This window comes from Cydia strobilella, chromosome 7 (assembly GCF_947568885.1).
Source record: "Cydia strobilella chromosome 7, ilCydStro3.1, whole genome shotgun sequence".
Lineage (NCBI taxonomy): Eukaryota > Metazoa > Arthropoda > Insecta > Lepidoptera > Tortricidae > Cydia > Cydia strobilella.
In genome coordinates, this window is record NC_086047.1 from 13,266,139 (window position 1) to 13,286,294 (window position 20,156).

The following is a 20,156-nucleotide window of genomic DNA, read 5'->3' on the forward strand; positions in this document are numbered from 1 at the left end:
GATTTCGGACTTTGTTGCTAAGTCAATAAGGGTCGTAATAGATGACTTCACTTTATGCACTAGAGCTTAAAAAGCGATTTTAAGTCTTTTACGCACGATTTAAAGTCGAAATTTACGAGCATGAGAAGTAAAATAGTTATTTACGATACAAATGCGGAAAAGAGGAAATTCGAAACGTTTTAAATCGACACGATTTGCGAATTACCTATTCGCACGTGTATCGTACAACGTTTTACAGTACATATGGCCCTTTAAACTTTCGACATAGGCACGAAAAGTGCTCTTTACGCACTAGTGCAAGAAAGTAGCACCATATGTACTGTAATAAAAAATAAATAAATAAATAAATAAATCATTTATTCAGACGAAATAAACCCTATCTTACATTAACTTCTTCTGCCAAACTGCATGACAGTTTGTTGGCAGAATAGTTATTTACATATGGCCCTTTAAACTTTCGACATAGGCACGAAAAGTGCTCTTTACGCACTAGTGCAAGAAAGTAGCACCATATGTACTGTAATAAAAAAAAAAAAAAAAAACATTTATTCAGACGAAATAAACCCTATCTTACATTAATTTCTTCTGCCAAACTGCATGACAGTTTTATTGGCAGAATAGTTATTTACGATACAAGTGCGGAAAAGAGGAAATTCGAAACGAGTGGCGATAAATTAAAACACGACCGCAGGGAGTGTTTTAAATCGACACGAGTTGCGAATTACCTATCCGCACGTGTATCGTACAACGTTTTACAGTACATATGGCCCTTTAAACTTTCGACATATACACGAAAAGTGCTCTTTTACGCACTAGTGCGAGAAAGTAGCACCATATGTACTTTAAAGTAAATTATTATGTTTATTTTGAGTTTTCGAGCTTACAATTTGTGTTTGTTATTTATTTGGCAGAACACAGTACAGCCACAGCGCACCTGTGGGGCCAGGGCGGCGGTGGACGCCGCGGTTGGAGTCGCAAGCGGACTTCAGCTCCACAAATGAGTAATCCACATGGTTCGACGCCGCGCGTGGCGTTGGTGCTGCGCTCTCGGCGAAGCTGGCCTGTTGCGCCCCAATCTTATCGCAGGTACGAGATATTTAGTGCTTTATACTTTTTTTACTTAACGTACAGTCAGAAAAACTATTAGCTTAGCACCCCTGCATACAAATATGTACAGTATAATACAGTTATTCTAGGTACTCAGGAACTTTGCGTAAATTATACGCTCTACGCTTCATGACCTTAGAGAGAAGGGAGGAAATAGCGACAAGCCTGTAGTTCGATGGGTCCGATCTATCGCCCTTTTTAGGCACAGGATGTACAAGAGCCGTCTTCCACGAAATTGGAATATGCCATTTGTTCTATCTATACATACAAGGTGTATATATATACCTATAACATCATTACAAAAGAAGACGCGTACTTAAGCTCCCTTTCAGTAACTTTCGTTTAACGATCTGACATTTCTACCTTATATATCTTAGTAAAATCAAATCTCATAATAATAACAATAGATCGTGTCTAAAATTCTGAAAATCCAGTATAATTAAGTATATTGTTAGAAATAATAATGGTTAATCCGAATAAAGACTTACTCGTATTTAATCATATATTATATCAAGAAATAGATTTATTAGATATATTAAAGATCAGATATTCTCATCATCTCATCAATTTCAGCACAAGACAAATCAAATGTCTAAATCAAAAAACTTAAATTATAAGCAATTCGACGACGTTCATTAAAAAGGGATTTTGTGAGTTGATGAGTATAGAATACATAGGTTGCAAAAAGAGTTTTAACGCTAAAATATTTTTTAATGTTTAATAAGTTTTCAACAAATAATGGTATCTAATTAAAAAAAAAATTGAAGATTCATTGGGCTGTAACGGTAAAAATGTGGTTAAAATTTTGGTGGTATTTACAGATTTTTGGGTTTTCAATGATTAGTTTGGAGTCATTTGCTTTAATAGGATAGCAAGATTAAAAATTGTGGTTATAATTTGAGATTAAAATGGAGTTCTAATCTTGGTGGTTATTTACTATTTTTGGTTTAATAACGAATATTTTAATGAAAAAGAATAATACGAATGATTATTTTGCTATAAACTGTAATAGATGTCATAATTATATTAAAGAAAAAGTGACGAAGCTCTCCAGTGGTTAAGGCCGGTTTCGAACCGGCAATTATTTTGCTGTTATTTGTTTTAAAAGGATAGCAAAATGTAAAAAAATTGGTAATAATTTCACATTAAAACTTAGTTCTAATTTTGGTGATCATTTATTATTTTTGGTGGTAAAAATGATTTTTTGGTGTTAAATTTAATATCTGGTGATGAGTTAAATACGAGCCTTTTTTAATATTTTATTTTTGTATATGTTTAATTTGTTTATATGTTTAATTGTTTTACTGAAAACTACTTTAACTATATACAAGCAATTACAGCAATTACACGAAAACGAAATACGCATCTTATTGGTGATTTATAATGCTCCTAAATCTGAGAACAACATCGATCATCTTCGTAATAGATACTCAGTTTCTTAAGTCGAATATATATATAATATATATATAATATATATATAATATATATATATGTATATATATATATATATAAATGCGTACTTTTACATTACTGACTGACTGACTGATTCATCAACGCAAATTACAAAAGCTAGAAATTTGAATTTTGCACACTAGGTTGCATTTATAAAGTGTACTAGAGATAAGAAATGTTTTGAAAAATTCGTAAAGGTATTCGTATTAACATGGAATAAAAGTAATTTCAGCGTTTTTGGAAATTCATCCCCTAAAGGGGTTAAAAGGGGTTGAAAGTTTGTAACGGGATCGTGAGCAGGGATTTGAAATTAGGAGGAACAGGAAATATTAGAAAGTACAAAAAAATAATTTTGGTGCTTTGGAAAATTCAGTCCCTACGAGTAAAAGGGTTAAAAAGGGGTTGAAAGTGTGTTTCGGGAAATAAATCCACGCGGACGAAGTCGTGGGCAACAACTAGTGATTTAATAACACAATTCCATTGTCTGAAAACAGATTGGTAGAGCAATCATTGTCAATACGGTTGATCGGATCACTATTTTTCCATTAGTCTTTATGGGGAGGGGATGTAGTTTAACAACGTGGACGTATTATTTATTCTTTGCTAAATACAGGCAATAATTGATGTTTGAGTAGGTACGCAATCAAAAATAACCAATTATTTTGCATAATATAACTACTCATCCCTGTTTATACTTTATATCCTATGTATTACCTTCGTCGTTTGTTATAAGTAAAGTACTCAGAAGCGCCTATTTAGGATTAATATCAGTAGGTTTAAAGCAATGAAATTAATGATTTACTAAGTACAGTTAAGTTAGGTCTGCTTTTAGGTTTGTGTCTGTTTTTTTAAATCATTTAATAAAATCGTATATTGGTTTAACTCTTGAGTCAAATTTTAACATAGCTTATCAAATAGAGACCAATATTAATGATTTTAATGTTACATAGCAAATCTCTGTTATTATAATAAGAGACAAATTTTTGAAATTAGTGCACATCACCGGTATTTTAATCGAAGTTTGTAAAATGTCCAATATCCTTGAAATTCCAACGAACGACTTATTATATTCATTATTAGTATACGAGGGAGCAGTACGTAGGTATCTAAGAAATATATATTAGTAGCAGAAACCAGACAGTTATGTACCTTTATGCGATGCAACACAATACCTGTCCAAGTTTGAAGTAGCTCCCTTGACTTACGAAGCATTTGGAAGTTTTAGCCAAGTGGCAGGGAGACGAATGTGGGTTAAGTCTCATTCCTTCCGCTTTGATGGATCGTACTTTTACATTACTGTTGTACTTTCTAAAGTAAATACAGCCGGGTTTTGTTGGTGTAATTGGTATTTAAGTAAAGTGCTTTCTGTTTGACGCCGGTAAAAATTACGGAAATTTGATACTATTTTACAATTTAATTTATTTTCTGTGAAGTAGAGACGCTTTCTCACGTCATCGTCACCACAATGTTTGAAATAGTTAAGGGAAAATTATAGCAATTCGCTACCTCGGGCGAGACTCTTTAACTTGCGACTCCGGTGGACAAGCCTGCGGGTCTACCGAGACTATCAGGCCAATTCGAACGTACACCGATATCAGAATGACCAGAATGACATGACCTGATGACATTCAGTTATCGTGCATTTCGCTCGTACTTGTCCGTAGATGTATTGGCGCGGGCCAGACGCACGAAAACTAAATAATCATTCAAATATCATTCTGAACTAGCCTGATAATACTTTCGAACTCTGCACAGTCAAAGTACAAAAGCTAAAATGAAATTCATCACTGTCACAGTTGACTAGTCGAGACAGCACAAAATTAAGGGTGTTATTTAATCGATCTGCAAAATATTCCTATTTTGATGAACAAAAATATGTATTTGGTCAGCCAAAATGTGTATTTGATCAGCAACTTAAGGTTAGCAAGTATTTCAAAATCATTTCGCAATTAATGTCATAATGAGCTGCTCTAAATTGATTTGGTTGGCAAATTAATTATTTGATCGGCAGTAAGCGATCCACCATTAATCAAATTTTGTTAAGCAGTCAGTGGGTAAGCGGATTATTACATTTTGGATTACAATTTAACTGATCCGCAAAAATTAGTTCTAACCTAACCTAACCTAACCCACTTTTCTAGTAGCAGTTGGTTTTGGCATGTATTGGCCCGGGCCAGACGCACGAAAACTAAATAATCATTCAAATATCATTCTGAAGTCAGTGTACGCTCGAACTAGCCTGATAATACTTTCGAACTCTGCACAGTCAAAGTACAAAAGCAGAAATGAAATTCATCACTGTCACAGTTGACTAGTCGAGACAGCACAAAATTAAGGGTGTTATTTAATCGATCTGCAAAATATTCCTTTTTTGATGAACAAAAATATGTATTTGGTCAGCCAAAATGTGTATTTGATCAGCAACTTAAGGTTAGCAAGTATTTCAAAATCATTTCGCAATTAATGTCATAATGAGCTGCTCTAAATTGATTTGGTTGGCAAATTAATTATTTGATCGGCAGTAAGCGATCCACCATTAATCAAATTTTGTTAAGCAGTCAGTGGGTAAGCGGATTATTACATTTTGGATTACAATTTAACTGATCCGCAAAAATTAGTTCTAACCTAACCTAACCTAACCCACTTTTCTAGTAGCAGTTGGTTTTGGCATGTATTGGCCCGGGCCAGACGCACGAAAACTAAATAATCATTCAAATATCATTCTGAAGTCAGTGTACGCTCGAACTAGCCTGATAATACTTTCGAACTCTGCACAGTCAAAGTACAAAAGCAGAAATGAAATTCATCACTGTCACAGTTGACTAGTCGAGACAGCACAAAATTAAGGGTGTTATTTAATCGATCTGCAAAATATTCCTATTTTGATGAACAAAAATATATATTTGGTCAGCCAAAATGTGTATTTGATCAGCAACTTAAGGTTAGCAAGTATTTCAAAATCAGTTCGCAATTAATGTCATAATGAGCTGCTCTAAATTGATTTGGTTGGCAAATTAATTATTTGATCGGCAGTAAGCGATCCACCATTAATCAAATTTTGTTAAGCAGTCAGTGGGTAAGCGGATTATTACATTTTGGATTACAATTTAACTGATCCGCAAAAATTAGTTTTAACCTAACCTTTTTTTTTTTATACAGGGGAAATGCGTTGCGCATACCACCCGGGTGCGGGGATGTACCCGGGATGGTTATGTGGGACTCACCACGTAAGTCCGGTATACCCACTAAAACCACCTGTCTGTCGCCTCGGTGATGTAAGGCGAGGCCATGGGAACGCCAGTGCACTCTACCATGACCCCGCAGCGAACGGCTGTTAAGCCCCTTCTCTGGAGGAAAACTCCAACCATCCAATCGGGGGGCGTCCTAGAATGCCCCTCACCACGAGGACCTAGATTCTGTCAGGTGACAGTCGTCCCCGTGACTGCCACCCAGAGGTCCCCGTTATGGCGGCAGGCGGCGGTCATGGGCGACCCGCCTTCGCCTGGCTCGTTTGCGCCGCAACGGGTGAGCTTCCGCATCCTCCTCCCGCGCGCGCTCTGCCGTTTCTTTTCCAGCCATGACTGCCTCGCAAAAAGTGGCCATAGCTTGCCAGCATCTTTTATTTTGGGTCATTGCCTTTATAATGGCCGGCAACGACAAATCTCCTCCTATCACTGTGGCCAAATCTATACGCGGCTCATCCCAACTTGGGCAATCCACCAGCGTTAACCTACTACACCAGTTTTAACCTAACCTAACCTAACCCACTTTTCTAGTAGCAGTTGGTTTCTGTAAAGGTCGCAGTTCTAACCTAACCTAACCCACTTTTCTAGTAGCAGTTTGTTTCTGTGAATGTCGCAGTTCTAACCTTTTTTTTTTTCGTTGGAAAAATGCTTTATGCATACCCACACCTTCCGGGGAGAAAGTGCGGGTTATGTGGGACTCGGCAAAAGGCGCCACTACCCACTAAAAAACCAACGGTATGCCTGCGCGCCGCCAATGGGCGTGGCCACGGGTTCTCTTAAGTTCTCTTAAGTACGCAACCGTGACCACGCCGACGCCGCCCGCCACTACCACATGCAGCGGGCCCTTCTCTGGGGGGGGGGCTAGAGAGGAACTTCTACCCCTGTCTCCTCAGAAGGCGCGTGGGCACACCACGCGCGCCTTCTCTGCGAGGCCTATGTAATGGGCAGCGACGCCCCCGCGCTGCTGCCCAGACCTCGCTAGGTGGGGGGGAGGAGATAGGCATACGCCCTCCTCCGAGCCCCTGCGCGCTTGCGGCGGATCGGGTGCGAGGCTGGGTCGGCCTCCCGTTCCCTCTCCGCCGCCTCCTTCTGGGACATTACATCCTCGCAGAATGCTCTAAACTAACAATGTTCTAACCTAACCTAACCCACTTTTCTAATAGTAGCAGTTGTTTTCTGTCAAGGTCGCAGTTTTAACCTAACCTAACCCACTTTTCTAGTAGCGAATATCTTCCATTTTACACCTATAATACTCTCAAAGTACCAAAACGGATAAATATCACCAACAAATACGTTAGAATAATCATCTAATGAAATGCACGCACAGGATTCCTCTCCGCCTGCAACCCTGCCGATTTTTCAAATCAAACGCAACCCGTCTTATTATATCAGATATATACGTCTTATTATATACGTCTCAATTAAACTGCCAGCCAATTTTTAAATCTTGCTGACCAAATAATAATTTTGCAGCTCAACTATTTATTAAGCAGACGGATATTGGTTATAATGTTGACCGTTTGTGAATTATTTGCTGAACAAGAGTTGCAGCTCTATTTTTATTTATTGCCGGCAACATATTTGTATGCTGCCCAAATGATTTAATGGCTATTTTTTTGCAGATCAGTTTTAAAAATGGCTGATCATTTAATTACTTCCCCATAAGGAACATGACATGGCAGGTATTTGTGAACTTTAACATGCTGTCTGATGTTTCAATTTATCTTATTGTTTATGACAGTAGATTAGAAACTGTCATTCCGCTGTTTACTATTTAATTAATCATAAATATGTTCGTAATGTAATAAACATGATAAGACCGGTTAAGTACTTTCCAATATCGTGATATTTATCTGTAGAAATCTTAGACTAAATTATCATCACACGCTCTTGCTATCTGGATAATGAAGGTTTGTTCCTCATTTTTGACACCTCGCTTACATAGCGACACCTCGCTTTTCCTGCTGACTGACTACATATTTCACAAAGCGCTAAAAGTGGAACTCTTTATTATTAACAGTCAAAGCAGTTCATTATCATTACCACAAAATGCATTTTGAGCTAAAAACAATTTGCTTTGAACATTCTGTTACGACATTTCTGGCCAGTCATAACAGAATGGTGTTTGAGAAGCTTGTCGCTACAAAATAAAAAAACCGGCCAAGTGCGAGTCGGACTCGCGCACGAAGGGTTCCGTACCATTTCGCCAAAAAAAAAAAACGGCAAAACAATCACGTTTGTCGTATGGGAGCCCAACTTAAATATTAATTTTATTCTGTTTTTAGTATTTGTTGTTATAGCGGCAAAAGAAATCTCGAATCCAATCATCTGTGAAAATTTGAACTGTCTAGCTATCACGGTTCTTGAGATACAGCCTGGTGATAGACGGACAGACAGACAGACAGACAGCGGAGTCTTAGTGTTAGTGTCCCTTTTTTACGCTTTGGGTACGGAACTCTAAAAACCTTCCCACATCTTGAAAATTTCGGTTTTTAAAAACTGGTTTTATGTCTTTGTTTTGTTAGTTATAGAGGTGTTCAATTTTCAGTAAAAGGATATGATCTAGCTAAGTTTGAATCAAACTTTTTATCGACTAGAACGAGGGCTGAAATTTGAGTTTCCACCGTGTACTTTATTATAATATCTTCAAGTCTGTCTATCAAGTATCTTACATATACCCACATATTCAATACGTGTGTGCACATCGGCACTTTAGATTTGGATCGTGCCGTTCCGTGTAAACATGCGTGTTTGCACGGAACGGCATGGATCATTGGTTATCGGAAACGAATCATCCTTGTTTTAGCTATTGTTTAACCCGATTTTTCATGCGCTAGTCGCTATTTTTGGCCGTAAACTCTTACTTTCTAGAGAATATATCTGCTTAAGGGTTCAACAAAAAATTATGAAAAAAAAAAATATATTAATCTACATTTTATGTACAACATTCCTAACGTTTGACTTTATTCTTGTGACTTATAGTTTTTCCATAAAAGGAACATTACGACAGGCCGTTTTGCGACTAACTTTGCTTATATCTCCTAAATATTTTAACAGGCACTACAAATGCAACGTTTCATAATGTTAAAAAAAAATATTTTTTTAAAGAAATCGAATATTATTCAACATTTCGTGCGTATGTAGCTCGAAAAAAGCGTTAGGCCGGTCCGCACAGTTCAAAATGTATGAGAAATCTACATTAATTCTCACATTAGAGATTTTTTGAGATGTGATTACCTATGTTACAAATAATATATTTTGAAAAAAATCTCCACAAAATATGTCAATTTGTTTTTATAAATCCAAATTATTACTAAAATAGAGAAATAAACCAAAACATCAATCTCCACACTAGAGATTTTCTAATATGCTGTTCTCAGGCATATACTCATTAAGTATTTATATTTTCTTCCAGCTTGGCACAGAAACCTGCCCCCAATAACTTTCTTTATTAAAAATTTTTTTTACATAAAAATAACAACTAATGTGTACATAAAAATTACATGTTAATTAAGCTCTTTATATTTACTATATCTACAAAAAAATCTCTAACGTAAATGAATCCGTTTAATTACTATTAACCATTTTTGTTTCGAATTTTTTTTTTGTTGCTTATAGAAAATGACACGACTTTTGTTTCACCTTCATAAATTTCTTACTCATGTTAGTGTAATAACAAAAAAAATCTCACGTATATGTAATATTGTATGGAATACAACCATAATTATTACGACGTCCAAGCTATTTAAATTACCCACGCAGGCACTAACTGACGAGTACTGATTCACTGTAGAGAACGTTTGATCGACTTCCATATCTCCGTCTCACTTCAATGTTCGCGGTAGACGATCGGTCCGCTTGAACTGCCGAGAGTTCGCGATGCGGTCGACCGTTAATTCTCCCATGACTAACTTACCCAGTTTCATCGGTACGCGTAACGATTGTTTACGCATGTTTAATTTTGATTGCGCGCTTACTTAACACACCTCAGGCAAAGCTCCGATAAAACGCGCAATGCATACATTGCGGCATATATCTCACGTATGTCAGCTATGAGGCTATGACATAGCAATGACAGACAGTGGCAGTTAGAGCCAAATTAGAATACAGACTTTTTTACCAACCATAAAGTTTAGTGCAAAGAGAATTTTAAACTCCTTAGTGAAAACCTCACGGTTTGTGCGAAATTGAGCGTTAAGCTATGCTATGCTAATAAAGATGATGGTGTAATTTACGGAAATTAATAATAGATATAATTTATTTTATTGTATAATACATTCCCGTTTCATTTACACCCAATATTATATCTTTTTCCGTAATCAAATGCGTTTATAATTACTGTAACCGTCTGTGTAGTGTACCATAATATACGCGATGGTTTGTCCTCCGGGCCCAAAATCGATGATCCCCTTTGATTATTTATTTTAAATGAACGTCAAAATCCAGACAGGAAATTTGATTTTGACATTTACGGCTACTGCCGTAGCAGTCGACAGCAATGTCGCGCTTCAATATTGCTGCAGTCGACTGCATTGCTGCAGAAAACGTGAAAAAGGTCATTCAATTCAATGGGTAGTAGGGTTATGAGATGAAATGACGCAATAATGAAACTTTAGTCAATTAACAATATTATATTAAATCATTATTACATACTATTTTACTCGCAAAAAGGTTTACTACCAACATACTTCTTGGTGCCCAAATGAAATAAATAGTACATTTCGATGCTAGTGCGGAAAGTATGTCATTACTTCACGAGTACCGAGATAGGTATCTTGGCAAGACTCGGGACGAGTGAAGAATGACATTTCCGCACGTGTATCGAACGACGTGTTTTAACACAGTTGCGAAAAATAATAAAAACAACAAGTGAGGAATAAAAACAACAAGTAAGGAATAAAAACTTGGAAACTTAAAACGCCGCTTAGTAAGAAAAAACGCCTCTTTTTTGACAGGCGTTTCGGCAGCTATTCCTTTAAAGTGATATTTTTCAGAATGAACAATAAATGGGCTACATTGTCCATTTTTTTATTTAGTGCAAATCGCCACACTGTAATTGTAACAGGGAAAATTGTCACAAAAAATTACATAACATTTAAATTTTTTGTAAACAACTCATTTTTTTTTTGTATGTAAAGGTCTAATATTTTTTTCAAAAATGAATTCCTCGTTCCTAAATTATACGAAAATGATATATAAGTTGCCCTAGTTGCTAAGAACAGGAAGAAATATAGCATAGATTGGACTTGGGGAGCCGACCCTTTCACCCCCCTTTTGGGGGGCGTTACGATCTCGTGGCTACCGGGCTGAATCAGTTTTATTTGCCCTAAGGAACAATCAATCGTGCCAAGCGGCATCGCCTGAGACAAAAGTGCATACTCAATGCGCTTACTTACCACTATAATTTAATAATCAAATTAATGGGCCCTGGAGGGAAATTCTCTGAAAACCTTAAGTTAGCTCATTTTACTTAAAGGGGACATTCTTTTATTTTTAAAAAGAAACTAAATTGCATTCAAAGGTTTTTAATTTTTTTTTTTCTATTTTGCTTGTCTAAAAATATTCTTGAGTACTAAATATTCGATTTTATGGAAATTTTGTACGACAGACGAGTGTAAGACCTAATGTTTCTTGAAGAAACGTTATCATTAACATTAACTGTATCGACGTGGTATAGACTAGTAGAATAAAATAGGGAGTGTTTATTGTTTGGAATTTTTAGTCGGTTCGATTCCCAGGCGAGACAAGCGAATTTCAAAAAACCTTTGAATGCAGTTTTGTTTCTTTTTAAAAATAAAATGAGCTAACTTAAGGTTTTAAGGCACTTTCCCTTCAGGGCCCATAAAAAAATTCCACACTGTATATTCAGAGCACGTCTTATTCTCAACTGTTAGACCTTAGACTAATATAACTTGATCCCAAGTTTCCTTACAATTATACGTAATCGAGGGCCAGGTTCATACTGGTTTCATGTCGCGATGCGCTCGCTGACAAATACCAAGCGGTAAGAATTGCTGATATTTGCGTCTTTTCACTCTCACAGCTCCCGCTACTAAAAGCATCGGATGACAGGATCGTTGAAAAGGGACAAACATATCGTTTGACGTTACGTTACTCTTCTCGTGAATTGTCAAAATTTAAAATTCGAAATTAGCTTTATAATTTGTCCGGGCGGCTATTCGAAGTATAACTAGGTGGACGGTCCTTACTAACCAGTAAGATTCAGATCAAGCATAATAGATAGTTGTAAGACTTCAAGGGTCTATTTATATCTGACACAGCATCCAGTATTCTAAACGTTTTGTGAATAGATATAAAAATTTGACAGCTATCGTTTTTCATATAAAGACAGACACTTAATGCATTGAACTATTGAACCTTAACGCAATGCCATAAGCCATAAGGTATACTTTCCTAATATACCTTGAGGCTAATTCGAACTTTGTTATTAAAGATATCATTTTTTTAATTTGCGTGTGCGTTTCGCTCGTACTAGTTAAAATATGTTTTGGAGCGAGCGAGACGGTCGGGCGAATGATAACAAAATGATATATAATTGACATCTTAAATAAAGTTCGAATTGGCCTCTGTGAATGCCTGGAAATACCGCATACTTTTTAATTTTTTTATGCTGGAAATTGATTTAATTATCGAGAGAAAAATTAATACGTTATTCTTCCATAACTTGTGCAGTTACTGGCAAAAAACTAGAAATGTCCATTAATTGTGCAGAACATTATTTGCTGTTTGTTTCCAAAATCTTGCTGCTATTCTACAAATATAGTAGTGACTCGGGAGATTTTTAAACATGATCGATACAACTACTTCATAACCACCATAGTAAACTTTTCTCTCGGTGTGGGAGTTCCTCGGTCATGAAAAACTTACAAAATAATAATTTGTTTCAATAAATCTATAATTTACATTATTGTCGAGAGATATTCTGACCGTGTAGTCGTATAAGCTTCATAACCCATTCTACGAAAAATATCTTATGTGGGAATTATTGTTTAAGTAGTATAAAAGATTAAAAAAAAAAGTTTTATTTCTCAAAAACGGGAACTGATATCAAGTTGTTACTTTACAGACGGGTATTCAATATGATATAGAATTCACCCATGTAGAAAAATTTGAGTGTGCATTTAATGTAACTTAAACTTTATATTGACTCCACTACGTGGCCGGCACCGGCAGTCGTGTGCTAGCTTTGAGACGAGGAGGGTGTGTCGCTCGTCGCTCCATGGCTTCCTTGTACTCTTTATGCTTCTGCTGAGCCCAAGTGCAATAAAATTGGAGTTATTGTGGCCAAAGACTAAATAACTGCAGAAAGTTGATTTGGTTCTGAAGCACTTTAGCGCGCTTAACACGGTAATAATAACAATATTTCCAATTATGTTTCAGAAAGCTTCATTTGAAATATAAAAATAAAAGTTTTCTAACTTGCGCGGACATATTGCCATTTTTACGTTTTTAATAAAGTTCGATTCACAACAAAACAATAATTAATTTATTAATATAGGCTATCAATTTACGTTGTATATAGATATTTATTTATTATTTTTAAGTTTTCTTTTAAATTGGGTAATCTCCCATTGATTGGTGGTGGTTGATGATGAAAACGAACAGTGACAAGTAAGAGTCAGTTGATATTCTTTTATAAGCTAATCATAAATGAAAGTAGGCATAATCCAAATATAAACTATTTATAAATAATGACCCTTACAATTGATTAAGCCGTTTAGTAAAAAGACCAAAACGGCCTGTCGTAGTTTTAGGGTTCCGTACCTCAAAAGGAAAACTTTTGGGGGGTAAATGAGAAAATTTAAAAATAAAGTTTGTCAAACTACGAATATACCGAATGAAAGAGCTCATTGTGAGAATCTCAAATATATTTTGTTAAATAATTTTAAGATAATTAGTTTAGAAGTTATTCAAGAAAATAGGCAAAAAATGACCCTTTATCTCCAAAACGACTAGGTCAAAAAATTTGAAAAAAATACACAAAATAGATCTTTACCTATAGAATAGATCACCGGAAAACCTATTAGAAATGTGCACTCAAGCGTGAGTCGGACTTAATTACTTAGTTTTTGATCCGACCCCTACGGGTTTTTTAAAGACATTTCAAATAAAAAATACACTGTTTAAATTGTGTAATGTACGGAAACCTTGGAACGCGAGTCCGACTCGCACTTGGCCGGTTTTTTTTGGCGAAACTATAAATTAAGTTGAAAGGAAAAAATCAAACGTACTACTTACCACCGCAACGATAATACGAGTACCTATGCTATAATGCAATAGTTAGTTCGTATTTTGCAAATGTTTTCTTGTTCAGATACGAATTAGACCTTGCATTTCATGGAGGTGGTAAATTATTATAATGGTAAATAATACCTCTTTAATTCAGAAACTATATACTTACTTACTGTTACGGTCTAGAGCGTATTTCTTCTAAATGGGAAAACAAAAAAATTATGAAAAAATTATATATGAATCTTTATTTATTGTTCAACAATTATCACATTTAATTTTTTCCTTGAAATTTATAGTTTTACCATAATAAAAATAATACAATGGGCCATTTTGCGGCTAACTTTGGTTATTTCTACTTAACGGCTAAATCAATTAAAAATATTTTTAAACTAACAATAATGTTTTAACAGCTGACGGTCTTTCCACCGCGATACAACCGGCAGACGATTTGTTTTATTAACAATATCATCTAAATTCTAAACTACCATCTGACAAAGTATAATGAAATGGGATGCGATGACTGAAAAGATTTTTTTTACATGTTCATGTGACCAGCTGATGGTCAATATTTTTTTTGCGTGTTTCGCTGGCTGCCATTATTCAACCCACCAACGGAGCGGCAGCTGACGTCCACGGGGGTTCAACATACATAGCCGTTAACCACTATATCGGAGTTAATGTGTCCAAAAAATAAAAAAATGCAGAGCGCTGATTTATTGTGGCGCGCTTGTAATATACCTAAATGATGATATTCCTACGTAATGTTTGAGAAATCTTCGAACTTCGAAAAATAATACTAGTTTAACACTAATAGGTAGGTAACAATTACCAAAATTTTATATGTAGGTAGATTAGGTAGTAGATACTTAATTTTATAAGTTAACTATGAATGGCATTATTTATATTTATTTATTACGGATAAAAAATGACTATAAATAAAATAAACACACTGTACGCCTCAATTTAGTACATAACAAGCTCTAGCTATAAATCTTAATCTGTCAAATTGACTTACGTATTTATTTGTAAGAAACAGATAAAGCACAAATTAACTAATTGAGGCTTGTAAAGTATAATGCATAAGGGAATATATTTTTATTATAATTTACGACCTCCACTAAACGCATGATCTACTCATACTCCAACGACAAAATATCTGCAAAAGATACACAAATACGAGTATAGCGCTAACCGCGCGCCTCTGGGCTGTAGCTTATTCTTTGAACCTCGTTGTGGTAAATTCACGGTGTACGATCGCAGTGATCGGGGTGCGGGTACAGAGACGCTGAGACGCTCAAGGACACATCAGTGACTATCGTCTTAATTTTATGTGCATAATAAAAATAAACCAATTCTAGTCGTTTCTTTTCGAAAGCAAAGGCTTTGATTGCACAGACACAGCGCCAACTAGATATTTATATTGATATCTTTTTGGAGTATAATATTTTAAGAACTTTGTAAGAAATATTACAATGACGGATCGTACACGGGCAGAAAAAAATCTGTCTTCTACCTAACATCAGTTAGGAAGAACACAGTTTTTTAAGGATGATTCAACATAATTTCAGGTTGTGACTTGAACTGACTGAAATCGGTATTGAAGTTTTTAGGTGTATATATAAATGCATGTACTCAACTTCTGGAAATAGAAGAGACGAATGAGATCGCAAAATTTGTGGTTAACATGACATAATATATTATACGCGGGGAAGCACTTACAGTTGAGTGTCGTACAATAAAATTCTCCTTAATAAAAACAAACGTAAAATTTCATTACTCATGACACTGTAACTCCATGGGTCTAAGTACATACCGTTGAATGCTGTTGGAAGTCAAGAGGCAAGAAGATCCTTAACTTAGGATATATATTTTTATTTAGGACGAAGAAGAATCGTAATCCTATTTGACGGATTGGAGCAGGTGCGATCTGTAAACAAATTTATACAGTTTATGAAACCTTAGTGAATACAGTAGCGGCAAATAATCTATCATATTTTTTCAGATACATTTGCATATTTTTTTTGAAATTTCTCAAAAACGGCTTTAGCGAATTCGATGAAATTTTCAATATCGTCCCTACCTATGTGCAAACGATAATTCGAAAAAATAATTAGTTTGCCTGAGTTTTCACGGCAGCCCGGTGGGTATTAAATTTATTGCGTATTAAAGTAATAATCGGATATAAATTTTTAAACCAGAGGCTAACGACGGCGAAAAATCGATCTATCTAAGGTTTTATTGTTCGTGAGATTCGCTTTTAAGTGTTTTCAAATAACAAATTCAATATTTATAACATACATTAATTGGTGTGTGTGAAGTCCCCAATCCGCATTGTGCTAACGTGGCTGCCTGTTGCCACGTGCTGTGGGACGTAAATATACATATATATGATCGTGATTATGATTACATTGTTCATATGAAATAAAGTCTAATTCCACGAATTTTCGAATGAATGCCTGTAAAAAAGCTGCAAGCTGAATACAAGCTGTAGAAACTTAATTTCCATAATTTAATAACCGGGCTTTTCATGGTTCCATATAGATAATACCTATATGAGAACGACGTGGCTTTGAATGTATGTTTTGGAAGAATTTTACGTTTACGATAGACTGTTTTCAATTATCTCGTTAATCAATCGCATTAGGCCGCATTACTTACGCAAAATTAAACCGAAAAAGCATCGATGAGACATGGATCACATGGGTCGAGTGGCCTTGTCTTCGTGTTAGCAAGGCTTTCAGGCACTTTGTGCCTCTTGCCTAAAGAACTTTTTGGAAAAAGTGACAAATAAGTTTTGGTATTGTAAATAATCCGTTATTTATGATAGTTTGGAACAATATCGAAATAAAAATCTATTGATGTTGTGTAAGGATACTGTTTAATTTATACAGATTTTTAGTAATTATAGTACACTTTTCTAGATTAAATAAGCTAAGTATAGTATTAAAAGTATTTGTAATGGTCGATCACGTGAAGGGCCCATCTTGAATATCGAACGATCATTCGCGAGGTGACGTTCGAGCGATAATTTGGTCGATCAATATTATATGTGGTAAGGTATTTGAATTGAGAGCAGGTAAGTACGTTTTGTTTTGCTAGAACTCAAGATAATAATTAATAATTTGTGCCAGTATATAAAGTCTTTATTTAAATACAAGATATATATATACAGTGGTACAGTCGCCATCAGATATATCGGAGCGGCCAAGGCGCTCACAAATATCTGAACACGCCTCTATTGTCAAGGCGTTAAGTGCGTGTTCAGATATTTTTGAGCACCTCGGCCGCTCCGAAATATCTGATGGCGACTGTACTACATAAACGAAATTAATAACTAGCTTTTACCGATTTAAGGGTTAAATCTAAAATAGGCCCTTGAGACATTGTACCATTTGTGCCTAAACGTACCCACTTGACTGTCGTGTGGTTAGTTCGATTGAAAGAGGTTATATTCATTGTGCCAAATAAATGTATTTTGATCAAGTAAGGGTACGATTTTCGTTTTCGATATGAAGATTAACGACAAACCTTAAAGCGGAAAGCGCTTTCACCATATCGAGATAAAAATATAATTCAATAAAGCAATCAACTCTACAGAGTGATCAATCCAAATGGGTCAGTAGGGAGAAGTCAGAAACTATGAGAGATCGAAATCTAAAATCGACGCCATGGTTCCTAAGAACAGATTTCGCTATCTCTCATAGTTTCTGGCTTCTCCATACTGACCCATTTGGATTGATCACCCTGTATATTGTTTACCAAAAAGAAATATCGACAATGCAATTATAAATAACGGCGCCAACAAGAGGTTTTATCCCGATTAATATTAATAAACGCAATATAACGCAAGGCTTTATTTGTGGACCGACCAAACAATTATTTGCTTGACAAAGGGTCTGGACCAAGTGGCTGGCTTGCTCGTCGTCGCTGTCGTTCAGCGCGAGATTAAGGGCCAGTTGCACCAACCACAGTTAACAGACTGATCAACGTCACGCAGCAGAGATCTATGAAACATCCCATACAAAAAAATTTAGCGAACGCTTTAACGGTGACAGACGGTAGTAGTAGTAATCACTTTATCACAACACAGGTTGACAAAAATAAATTACAGTAATGGAAGTACAAAGGCGAACTTATCCCTATAAGGGATCCCTTCCAGCTAACCTTCGAGTAGATGAGTGGAAAACTAGCCAGGTCCGATAGACAAACTTACCGCACTTACTGTATTGTACTGTAATATTCAAAAAAGTAAACTTACTTATTGTCTACTCATAAATTACATAAATAACATTATAGATTAAAATACATACTAACATACATCCATACAATACTAAATATATATTATGTATAATATATATAAATTTCACAAGGGTAAAAAAAATAAAGGTTAATACTTAACCAGATCACGCTGATTGGAAAGCCAGAGCTACTTCAGTCTTCAGACTTCTTTTTGACTATTGTCAGCGAAATAATTTAATTCTAAACGCTGAGAAATGCTACACTTTCACGTTTTCCCGTAAACAGAATCCTATTACTTATGATTATAAATTAGCTGGTAGCAGGGTCTGTCGTGTATTGTCGATCCGAGATTTAGGGAGTACTCTGGACGCTAAACTCTCTTTTAATGAACATATAGATAAAATTGTGGAAAGAGCATATAAAAAAATAGGAATGATCTTGCGTTTAAGTAAACTATTCAAAGGTGCATTCACGTTAAAAGTCCTGTCACGTTAAAAGTTTCAAAGAGTAATCTTTCGTCCGTAGTATTTTGGAATTAGGCAGTGCTGTTTGGAGCCCACATTTTGGTATTCATAAGTCTCAACTTGAAAGGATTCACAAAATTTCAAAAAAGTCCCTTGATTATAAAACCGGCCGCTATAACTGTGATTGTCTTTCGTCAGCAGCTAGACATAGTCTCCCTACTTTTTTTTTGTAAAATAGAAGAGCATATATAGATTTTTTATTTTTGTTTAAAATTATTACAAATCACAATGACTAAAATACTATTAGAAAACATTTCCATCAAAATTTCTAGGTTCTACTCACGTTCTAAACCTACTTTTTCTATCTCCTCCTGTGGCACACAGTATGCCAAAAATTCTTTCTTTAGGCGCATTAGTAATATGTATAACGAATTATATTTTTGTTCATACTTTGTTCGTTTTCAAGAACAAAGTTCGGCAAATTTTGTTTTCTAGAAATTGATAAATCACTTTTGTTACTTTTTTGCGTGTAGTACACAAACTAAACGGGTTATTTATTTATAATTAAGTTCTCTACAATGCTTTGTAATAGTTTTCTTAGTAATGTATGAACTTTTAGGCCTATTTTTTAGCTCATTTTTGTATGATATATTTGTAAAAGGCTGTTTGTTTTCTAAAAAAAACAAATAGCCTTGACGGTTTGGTGCAACCGACCCTAAGTCCAACTCCAACCCTATACAGAAATTGAGATCGTAAAATAGGTACATCAGACTTTAGCTAGAAGCTAGCCAATGACAGCGATTTGATTTATGTTTGGTTTTATGTTATGTTAATTTATCCTTTTATTGTTATGTAAAAAATCCTGGTTTTGAAAACCCTAAATCATTTGATCCTTTAATTTTCCCTTGGAGTTACCTATCATATTGGTATCAATATCAGTATTTAAAACATATTTTTTTATACTTATTATACGAACGAGGTAATTTTGTTGTATGAAATGATTATAAACTGTATTCGAGGATTAGCAATACAACCCAAGCTGTGATCGAACCCGGTCACATTATCGGTAGAAATTAACTGTCAAAACTGTAAGAAATAAATGTTCTAGGAAACTTACTTACTCAATTTTCTTTTCTAAATCTTTGCTTACTTAATTATTTACTATGTTTATGAAAATTTGTGAATGTATCTTATCTCCAAAATTATCGTGGTTCCTTAAAAATAATTTAACTGCATAGATTTTCGCTCACTGCGCTATTTTGATTTGTCACCCTGTATAAAATAAGCTAGTTTTTCTTGAGTTAAAAAATGTGATTTAGCATAATGAAAAGCCCTTACAGACTGAATTATTTAGGTAAGTGCTATGCAGATTCACTTGAGGCACAGAATAAGTAAT

The 20,156-nt window shown here is 35.3% G+C and overlaps 1 protein-coding gene across 6 annotated transcripts in view; it reads left to right on the top strand.

The window, feature by feature from the left end:
- Positions 1-20,156, top strand: part of LOC134743219 (3',5'-cyclic-AMP phosphodiesterase) — a 597,682-nt gene that overhangs the window by 15,299 nt on the left and 562,227 nt on the right. For all 6 annotated transcript variants that reach the window (XM_063676606.1, XM_063676609.1, XM_063676607.1 and 3 more), the window contains exon 2: positions 912-1,086. In XM_063676606.1, coding sequence (XP_063532676.1) covers positions 912-1,086 — 175 coding nt within the window. The remainder of the gene's footprint in view (positions 1-911; positions 1,087-20,156) is intronic.